At 42.3% G+C, this 11302-nt stretch overlaps 1 protein-coding gene across 1 annotated transcript; it reads right to left on the minus strand.

The window, feature by feature from the left end:
• Window positions 1–334: 334 nt before the first annotated feature.
• On the minus strand, window positions 335–9216 carry Klf17 (KLF transcription factor 17). The gene is made up of 4 exons (XM_046418905.1): window positions 9179–9216; window positions 8995–9070; window positions 888–1746; window positions 335–567 (listed from the first exon to the last, which is right to left on the minus strand). The coding sequence occupies exons 1-4, from the start codon at window positions 9214–9216 to the stop codon at window positions 335–337; spliced, it is 1206 nt and encodes a 401-aa protein (XP_046274861.1).
• Window positions 9217–11302: the final 2086 nt, after the last annotated feature.

Consider the following 11302-nt stretch of genomic DNA (forward strand, 5'->3'; position numbering starts at 1 on the left):
ACCATGGATTTTATGTAGCAGCAAAGGAGAGTCACTAAAAGGTTTCAGGCCAGGGAGCGACTTGATAAAGAGCTTTTAAATAAAGTTCTCAATCTCCATTGTGCTCATCTTCCTGTCTGGCAAAACTTCAACAGTAGGTGTCCCCGGCGAGGCAAGGCCATTCAAGACAGGCTTTGAGGGATTTGAGGAAACTCTGATGGAGTCCAGAGCTTCATCTGGGCTTTGATGTTGCCTCTTAAACTTCGTCTTCATCTAAGCTGCTCCTACCAAGAGATGAGTTGGTTGGAGGCAGGCAGCAACTGGGTAGAAAAACAAAACTGAGGAAGAGATAGACCTAAAGACCAGGAGCAAGAGGACCATCTGTTTGTCCACTGCTGATCTGCCCTGGCAGGGGCTGATGAATCCTTTGGTGTTGCCGGAGATGGTCAGATCTCATGAACTGTCGGCCACACTGATCACATTCATATGGTCGATACCTGGTGTGTATCCGCATATGTCGTCCAAGCTCATCAGAACGAAAAAAAGACCACGGGCAGCCTTCCCAGGTGCATCTATAAGGCTTCTCACCTGGGGAGTGACAAGGAGAGATGAAATTTAGTAGATGGAGTCAAAAGGTGGGATGGGAGAGATATAACTATGAACAAGAGCAGTCAAGATCAGGGAATCAAAAAGGAAGATTCAGGAAACCAGTGAGGGACAACAATGATCAGTGCCACTCCAGTCATCTTGGCAGTCATTCTGGATGGCAAGTTGGTGGGGTCAGTGTAGCTTGGGTCCAAGCTTGAAAGATGAAGGGTTAATCCTAAGAAATTACAAATCTGTGCTCCAGCACAGACCAAAAAAAGCCCAGACTCCTCTATCTCCTCCCCATCTGATACCTCATTCACCTGTGTGTTTGCGCTGGTGACTCACAAGGTGTGAGCGCTTGGTATAGGCTTTTCCACAGTTCTTATACTGACAGCAATAAGGCCTTGAAAGGGGAGGTTTCCTCCTGGGTGCTGCTTTCTGGCCACTGGAGTTCTCTGCTCTCCTTGGAGCCTGGATGGGCAGCTCAGGTAGGAAGAGGTCTTCCTGGCAGTCTAACTTTTCCCCAAGAGCATCAAGGGGGTCTAAGGTCGGCAAAGACTGGGACCTATCTGAGGGCATCACAAGGTCATAGGGATCTCTAGGCGGCAACATCTGAACCATGGAGGGGAGCATAGGCTGGGTCTCAGTGGAGGGCATGTTTGGGGCCCATAACATTTTAGGAGTTAAAGAGGGTCTGAGAGAAGGTAGTAATTGGGGATCAGAATAAGGCATTGTTGGGGCATTAGTGTGGGACACGGAGATGCCACTTGAATCTGGGACTGGCAGACTGTTGGGGGGTATCTTCAGATTCTCACTGAAGGTCCTGGCCATTCCTGGAATACTGGGCTCTCCTAAAGGCATCATCATCTGGGGCTCCTCGTACATCATCATCCCTGGCTGGGAGGGAGAGACTCCCTGACAGTAAGTCATCTGGGAAGGGACAAGAGCCGCTTGGGGGCAACAGTTCACAGAGTACTCAGGTAGTAACACATTGAACTGGGGCCCCACTTCACCCATATTCTGCACAGGTGCCTCAGCAGACACCAAAAAGGTCCCTAACATCTCTGTGCCCTGAGGACAGTGTTGAGTGTCCAGTGGACTGTGGTTCCAAGAGGTGTGTATTCCGCCACTTCTGAAAGACAGAGACATATCCAAGATGGACATTGCTCTCTCGTTATCCTAGGAGAGAGAGAGAGAAAAAAAAAAAAAAGATGAACTTCCACTTTCACATGTCTCTCCTTCCCATCCCAAGATCCCATTCTAATCCAAGCTTCCATCATCTTTGGTCTGAATTATCCCACTTCCAGACTATTCTCTGGCTTGAGCTACGAAGCAGGTCTTGTTGACAGGAGGAGCATGACGGAGCCTAGGTGTAAGCTGTGCCACTCTTCCTGTTGGCATGTTTGTTTTTTATTTCATACAAAGCAACAAAAAGAAAACAAGATGTTCCATGTTAAGCTACCTTCAGTAAAACTCTGAAAACATACTCAAATTCCAGATTATATGTATGAAGGTGAAAATATCTCAAACCAGCAGAATAAGTACAGAAATCCTCAAAGACATCAAGAATGTAGGCTTCAGATGGATCCTGACTTCACCATTTGCAAATATTTATCTATAGAAAAGGGATTCCCGGGGCTGGGGATGTGGCTCAAGCGGTAGCGTGTTCGCCTCGCGTGCGTGCGGCCCAGGTTCGATCCTCAGCACCACATACAAACAGAGATGTTGTGTCCGCCGAAAACTAAAAAATAAATATTAAAAGAAAATTCTTTCTTTAAAAAAAAAAAAAAAAAAAAGAAAAGGGATTCCCGAGTAGCGACTGCATGAACAGATCTGACATCAAAGAGAAGTTATGTCCAGGCACCATGGCACATGCCTAATCCCAGTGACTATGGAGGTGAGGGTAGAAGGATCACAAGCTGGAGGCCATCTATTGACTTAGAGAGTCCTGTCTCAAAACATCACCAGATTCCTTATTAGAAACCATGTACACCAAGACAGGGGTTGGATGTATTAAAAGTGCTAAAGGGAAAAACTACCAATCAAGAATCTTATATCTGGCAAATCTGCCTCTTTCAAAAATGGATATTAAGGGCTGGGGATGTGGCTCAAGCGGCAGCACGCTCGACTTGGCATGCGTGCGGCCCGGGTTCAATTCTCAGCACCACATACGAACGGAGATGTTGTGTCCGCCGAAAACTAAAAAATAAATATTAAAAAAAAAATCCTCTCTTTAAAAAAAAAAAAAAAAATGGATATTAAGCCCGGCACAGTGGTGCATATCTGTAATCCCAGTGACTCAGGAGGCTGAGGCTGGAGGATCACGAGTTCAAAGCCGGCCTCAGCAAAGGCAAAACACTAAGTAACTCAGTGAGACCCCGTCTCTAAATAAATAAAATACAAATTAGGGCTGGGGATGTGGCTCAGTAGTCAAGTGTCCTTGAGTTCAATCCCAAGTCCCCCTCCCCCCGAAAATGGATATTAAGATATTCCCAGAGAAACAAAAACTGACAGATCATTCCAACTTGACCTGCCCTGCAAGAAACGAATGGCAGCTAGGCGCTGTGGAGCACGCCTATAATCCCAGCAGCTTTGGAGGCTGAGGCAGGAGGATCACAAATTCAAAGTCATCCTCAGAAATGGTGAGGTACTAAGCAACTCAGTGAGACCATCTTTAAATAAAATACAAAATAGGGATAAGGATGTGGCTTAGTGGCTGAATGCCCCTGAGCTCAATCCCTAGTACCAAAAAAAAAAAGAAAAGAAAGAAATGCTAATGACAGTCTTTCAAGTAAAAATGAAAGGATACAGGACAATAGTAGTTTGAAGCCATATAGAGAAATTTATCATAAAGATCTCTGTGAAACGTAAATACAAGGACAATTTTAAAAAGTAAGATTATTATAACTTTGATTTTAACTCCGTTTTTTGTTTTCTACATAATTTAAGATACTAATGCATAAAAATTATGAACCTGTATTTCTGAGCATACAATGAATAAAAATGTAATGCTATAAAACTATGTTAAGCTATTGAAGTTAAGCTGGTATAAATTCAAATTACTGTTATAACTTTAGAATATCAAGTGTAATCCTTATGGGAACAACAAATAGTTACAGAGATACAAAAGAAAATGAGGAAACCGTATAAGTTTCACTACAGGAAAAAATAAATAAGTAAGACATAATGGTGAAGATGAGGGATAAAAATCAAAGAATTAAATTTCTCCTTGTCAGTAAATATTTTAAATGTGATTTTACTCTTCAATCTAAATGTAAATGGATTATACTCTCAAAAGACAAATTGGCCAAAAGGATTTTTAAAAACATGATGTATTTTGTTTATAAGACACTCAATTTAGGACTGGGGATGAAGATCTGTGGTAGAGTGCTTGGTTAGCATGTGAGGCCCAAGGTTCAATCCCTAGCACCACAAAAAAGAAAAAACTCAATTTAGATACAAAGGCCAAAGACACAAATAGGTTGAAAGCAAAAGAGAAGATACTCCATGCAATAGCAAACAGTAAAAACTGGAGGAGGCTATACTAACCAACTTTAAATTAAATAAAAAATAACAAGAGACAAAAGACATATATTAGTAAAGGGCCCAATTCAGCAAGATAAAACAATCGTAAACATTTAGGTACCTAATAATAGACCATCAAAATATATGAGGCAAAGCTGGTTGTGATGGTACACAGCTATTAATTCCAGCAACTGGGGAGGCTGAGACTGGAGAATTGCAAATTTGAGGCCAGCATGGGCAATTTAGTGAGACTGTGTGTCAAAAAATAAAAATAAAAATAAAAAGGGCTGTGGATGTTGCTTGGTAATTAAGCAACCCTGGGTTCAATCCCCAGAACCAAAAAGTGGTGCATGTAATTCCAGCTCCCAGAGGCTGCAGCAGGAAGGTTATAAAATGGAGACCAGCCTATAACTCTATCTCAAAATAAAACTTTAATAAAAGGACCAGAATGTAGCTCAGTGGTACAGTGTATGCCTAGCATGCATGAGGCCCTGGGTTGAATTCCCAGTACAAAACAAAACAAAACAAACAAACAAACAAACAAACAAACAAAAAAAAAAACAGTGTGTCAAATAAGAAATCACAAGGAAAATTGGAAAATACTTAAGAGTCCAATTGTTTTAGTCAGCTTTTTGCTTCTGTAACTACAAGACCTAACAAGAACAATTTTAGAGGAGGAAAGTTTTATTTGGAGCCTCATAGTTTCGAGGTCTCAGTCCATAGGCAGCCAGCTCCATTTCTTGGGGCAGGAGGTGAGAAAGAACATTATGCCAGAGAGAAGCAGCTCACATGATCAGAAGGTAGAGAGAGGTCTCCATTGCCAGATACAAAATATATATACTTCTAAAGCACAAGCCCAATGCCTACCCACTCCAGCTACACTGGACCTACCTTCAGCCATCACACAGCTAATCCCATCAGAGGATTAATTCACTCAGTTTAAGGCTTTTCATAACCCAATCATTTCCTCTCTGAATGTTCTTGCATTGTCTCACCCTTGAGCTTTTGAGAACACCTAATATCTAAACCATAACATCAATGAAGATAAAAACAGAACATACCCAAACTTAGAGAATACAGCCAAAGCAGTGATGAGGGGGAAAGAACAGCTGTAAATGTGAATAGATAAGTTGGTTCTTAGGAAAGATTAACAAACTTGCCAAACCTTTAGCTAGACTAAGGAAAAACAGAAGATTTAAATTACAAGTTAAGATATGAAAAAAGGAGGCATTATCAATCCTACACAATAAAAAGGGTTATCATAGAGTACCATGAACAATGCTACACCAACAAACTGGATAATCAGGAGGAAATATACAAATTCCTAGAAACACAAAACTATCAAGACTAAATCAAATAAACTGAAAATCCATAAAATCTAATAACAAGATTAAGTCACTAATCAGAAGCCTCCAAGACAAAGAAAAGCCCTTGACTTGATGGTTTTACTGGTGAATTTTATCAAACACTAAAAAACAAAACAAAAACCATGTACACACACACATATAACAACTCAAAATGGAGCAAGACCTAAAGGCAAGAGATTAAAACTACAAAACTCTTAGAAGAAGAGTGGATTTAGGAGGACCACCACCACCCCGCCCCGACCCCAGGGCTGGGAGGGGCTGTCCCTGTGGCTCAGCTCCAGGTGCTGGGTTGGATCCTCAGCACTACATAAAAATAAATAAATAAAATAAAGGTATTGTGTCCAACTACAACTAAAAAAAACCTCTTAGAAGAAAATGGGATAAAGCTTCATGACATCAGATTGCTCAGTGATTTCTTAGATATGATAAAGACACAGGCAACAGAATAAAAACTGACAAAGTAGCTCCATGAGAATTAAAAAAAAATTGTGAATCAAAAAGAAAAACTGATGGGTGGGGTTTGTGGCTCAGTGGTAGAGTGATTGCCTAGCACATGTGAGGGACATAAAAAATAAATAAGTAAATATAATAAAGGTATTGTGTCCATCTTCAACTAAAAAGATAAATTTTTTAAAAAGATGAAACAAACACACACACATACAATTAAATTTAAAAACTGTTTTTTGCAAAGAACATTACTAACAGAATTAAAAGAAAACTCACAAAATAGAGAATATACTTGCAAAATATGTCTATATATGGAGTACTGGAATGGATCTGCACCATGTACAGCCAGAGGAATGAGAAGTTATGCTCCATTTGTGTACAATATGACAAAATGCATTCTACTGTCATGTATAACTAATTAGGAAAATTTTTTAAAAATACTGTATGGAGAACTCCGGAAACTGAATAACAAAACAAAAAACAAACAATCCAAACTCAAATGAAAATAACAATTGCTAAATGATTCCAGTTAAGTCCTACTTTACAGTAGAAGAATATAATCTAATGAATTTGGAAGGAATGCTGGGACTGCCATTATTTTGCAACTCCCTGATGAAATTTCTGATGGAGAAAAAAATTAAAATTTGGTATTAAAATCAGTAAGCAAACCAGGCCCGGTGGCACACGCCTATAATCCCAGTGACTCAAAAGGCTGAAACAGGAGAGCAAGTTCAAGGCCAACCTCAGCAATTTAGTGAGGCCCTGGGCAACTTAAGGAGACCTTGCCTCAAAATAAAAAATAAAAAGGGCTGTGGCTTAGTAGTAAAGCACCCCCGGGGTTAAATCCTTAGTTTCTCCCCTCCCCCGCCCCCCAAAAAAAAAACCCAATAAGTAAATGGCTGGTAGGAAACTGGACATTTGGGTACATACAGATTGGTAACATCACACAGATTGTTTTCTGACCATGGATAAAAGGTTAAGTTTGAATGTAGAGATCAATCTGTTTTTTTCTCCCCGGTTAAAAGGATTAGAAGTTTACAGCCAGCCTCAGCAACTTAGCAAAATCCTATCTCAAAATAAAATAATAAAAAGGGTTTGGGATGTGACTCAGTGGTTAAGTGACCTTAGGTTCAATCCCTAAAGTACCAAAGACAAACAAACAAACAAACACTCTAGTTTCAAAGAGGCTCAAGGGACATAAACCAGATGCAGCATGTTGTCTCGAAATTAGATCCTGGTTTGGACATACCTGCTTTAAAGGGAAACTTAGAGAATTGTGAATAAGGATTGAATATAAGATGCTATAAAGAAAAATTAATTTTGACAGATTTGATCATGTTTTGGCCAGGATGGAAAAAAAAAATTTTAACTCTAGACCTAGGGTGATCCCATCTGCTTTATCCTCACTAAATACTCAGCAAACATGAGGTCAACACACAGTAAGCACCAGATAACATTGTTGGGTGTGTCTAGCATGCATGAAGCTTTGGGTTTAAACCTCAGTACCACAAATCTATTAGGTAGGTATTTCTGGGGATACTCAGCCTTTTCCCCACTCCTACTCAAGAATAATCTTCTTTCACAAGTTTTAGAGTTGCCTAAACATAGCTTCATCACCCTATCATTCTCCCAAATTTTTCTTGGCTCCCATCTCTCCAGATCTGTCTTCACTAAATCTAATCAACATTTCTCTGACTCTTTGCTTGACCTCCCTGGAGCTTCCGAGATTATGTGCCATACTCTTCTTGAAATGTATCCTTCCCTTGGCCACCAACCCACTGATACACTTTTCTGGCTTTTCTCTTTCTCTACAATTCGGCCCCCTCCTCCAGTCTCCTGCAGATTGCCCTTACACCGTTCTCTCAGGGCATTCTCATGATAATGGGTCAATTTCTACTTACATTTCAATTATTCTTAAATCTAGCTTCAAGGAAGAACTCACCTGGGTTTTCCGCCTTCCTACAGCTTGATTCCATTTGGACAGCCCACGGGCACTTCAAATGGACAGCATCCAAAACTTATTATTATTCTTGCCCACCACTCCCTTCCCCCAAAATGCCCTATTAACCCTGTTCCATCTCATACTTTGCTTTTGGTACATGTTCGGCACAGATGCAATTATTTTTCTGATTTTTTTTTTTTTTTTTAATTCTAGGATGGTTGAATCTGCAGCTGCAGAACACTCTGATTCAGCCCACCTCCTCCAGGGCACTCTCAGAAATGCAAATCTAATTGGTAGATAAAGTTTAAACTCTCCTACCAATTTTGGAACAACCAACTCCATCCCAGAATGGCTTCAGGCTCTAGGCCTCCCACCCCAGGGCCACTCTTCCCATCACTCTCTGGGCCTCCATCTCAACACCCATCTTTCATTTCCTCTAAAGCGGAATCCAGTTCTTTAGTACCAGACCAAATCCTGACCTGTCTTCAACCTCCTAAGTGAGATCAAACACCTCTGTCCCTAGATCCAGAGTTTCTTTGTACTTCTTCATCGCAATTTGCATACTTATATTCTGCTAATTATTACTAACAAAGTGGCCTAGGCTAAGGATGTCGCTCAGTGGTGGAGGGCTTACCTAGCTCGAATGAGGTCCTGGGTTCCATACCCAGCACCATAAAAAAATTAAAATGAGGGCTGGGAATGTAGCTCAGTGGTAGTGTTTGCCTAGCATGCACAAGGCCTTGTGTTTGATTCCCAGTAACATAAAAAATAAACAATAAAATAAAGTAAAATAAAATGAGATGGTACAATCTTGCGTAAATAAATAAGTTTTTCCTTCCTGTCCTGTACGCTGACTTGCTAACTTTTATCTTTGCTTCCCAGTCTGCGGCCAGTTGCCTGGAACCCTTCTACCCGCATAATCCAGCACAGGTTCCAATACCAGATGAATGTTAATGGAATAAATGTCCCCCATCATCCATCCCTCCCTTTCCTAACCCATCCTTCGGGCTGTAGCCACTCCTCTTTTGTTTGTAAACCACCACCCCACACGGATTTCTACTTCTCTCCACTTCATCCTTCATTCGCTTCCCCACCACTCCACCAACACCCCCCGGGCCAGCCCTTGGGCCCCCGCACCCGACTCACCAGGACCGGTTGGTGCGCAGTCTGCCACCGTTCAGCCTCGTGCTCCATGTCAACCAGGACCAGCTGCACCCTGGGACTGCGAGGGATCCAGACCCACTTCAGGCCAGGGCAGAAGCCAGACGCAGCAGCCGGCAGGCGTCCCAATACCAGTACGCCACAATCGCTTGGTTGAGCTTCTACTTACCGCGCCGCGCCAGGGGGCGGGGTCACAGCCGCACGCATTGCCCCACCCACTCACCTGCCCCACCCACTCACCTGCCCCACCCACTCACCGGGGGGCCCCACCCAGCCCAACTCCCAGCTGCCACCGTTGTTCAGGCTGCCCCAACGTAGGCAGGGTCCACAAGAGTTCTCAGATCTTTATTACTTAAAGTTATTACGTGTCCACACCACACACACACACACACACACACACACACACACCCCTACACCTCCCAACCTTCAGTCTGAGCAACTCTGTCGATCCCAGGAGGTTCTGGGGACTTCGAGGTCTGAGACTCCAAGCCAGGCCTCCAGGGGGAAAGCTGGAGAAGGTGGCAGGGCCAGGTGTAGGGCCTCTGCAGGCAGGAGGGACACCACCCCACCAGACCCAACTTTTGGCCATAAGCTTTTGGAGGGCTGGATCTTTTCTGCTATTGCTGGGCCCCTCTGTCCCTTCCCTGTACAAATCAAGGAAGGTCCTCCAGGCAATTTATGTATTCTCTGTGTATCCTCTGTGTGTTGGGCCTTGTTTTTGAAACTAGGGAATTAGGGATACAATGATGACAAAGAACAAAGTCATTGCTCTCAGGGATTTCATCCTAAATGGGTAGACAAGCAATGAATAATAAAGGCCATAATTAACATGCTTTTGGACAGTGGTTTGGAGAGAACAAAACAGGAAATGTGAGTTGAGAACTAAATTCCTAAAAAGAACCAGCCATAGGAAAATGGACCTTAGAAGAAGGAAATCAGGAAAGCCAGGTGGCTGCAGAGAAGTGAACAGAAGGGATGGGTGTGGCACGTGGGCAGAGGGATGCACAGGGCCTGCTTAGCTTTATTTCCCCAAAACCTAGGACAGGTTCAGGCACAAAAAGACATCGAATAAATGCAGGATGAATTAATCAATGGATGCAGTTGGCCAATATGAGAGGCTCTAAGGTAATGGAATTGACAGAACTTGTGCTGCTTTGGGCTGATGCTGGGGAAGACAAGGATTTACCCTAGTTCCTGGGAAGTGGCTGATGCCATTCTCCAAGATAAGGAGCACCAGAAGAGGGACAGATTCAAGACGTGTGCTGGTGATTAATTTATTTTTGAACGGGGTGGCTTGAGGTTTTTTATGAGATATTCAAATGGGAATGTCCAGGAAGCAGTTGGATGGGTTAGAAGCTTAGGAATCAAAGTCTGGGCAAGAATTGTACATTTCAGACTCAAAACCATTTAGTATGAATAAGATAGCCCAGGAGAAGAGTGGAGAGAAGAGGCTAAGGACCAACTTCAGAGTACCTAGCACAGTGTCTGGCACATTGGAGATGATTACTAACTCTGTCAGATGAAGAGGTACACAAGTATAAAGCTTAAGTCTATGTCATGCCAAATCTAAGCTTTCCTTACTAACCCCATTTTGCTCTTAAACTGTACAACATTCTAATAGTACTGGGGATAGGGGTGCAGTGAGGGACACATACAGAAAAGGTCAGACTGGAAAACAAGAAAGCAATGGGCAGATTTAGAAAACACTAGAAAAGCCAGGCAGGTGACACACCTGTAATCTCAGTGACTTGGGAGGTTGAGGCAGAAGGATTGCAAATTTGAGGCCAATCTGGGAAATTTAGTGAGGTCCTAAGCAACTTAGCAAGACCCTGTCTCAAAATAAAAAGTAAAAAGGTTTGGGGGTGGGTGTGATGTGTAGTGGTAAAGCAGCCCTGGGCTCTATTCCCATACCAATAAATAAATTAATGAATAGGGCTGGGAATGTAGTTCAGGGGTAAAAAGCCCCTGGGTTCAGTCTTCAGTTCAAAAAAAAAGACCAAACAAACAAAACAAAACTACTAGAGAAAGCTGGAGAAGCCAGTCATGAACCTGGAGGCTAAGGCAGAAGGATTGCAGGTTTGAGGCCAGCCTGAGCAATTTAGTGAGGACCTAAGCAACTTAGTGAGATCCTGTCTCAAAATATAAAATAAAAAGGGCTGGGATGTAGCTCAGTGGTAACGTGCCCCTGGGTTCTAGCCCCAGAACAACAACCAAAGACAGAAAAGTACATGTGATAAAATCAGGAAAAGATATATATATATATATATATATATATATATATATATATTTTTTT

This window comes from Marmota monax, unplaced genomic scaffold (assembly GCF_021218885.2).
Source record: "Marmota monax isolate L192 unplaced genomic scaffold, Marmota_monax_Labrador192_F-V1.1 WCK01_AAM20220418_F8-fsc00008, whole genome shotgun sequence".
In the NCBI taxonomy this organism is placed as follows: domain Eukaryota; kingdom Metazoa; phylum Chordata; class Mammalia; order Rodentia; family Sciuridae; genus Marmota; species Marmota monax.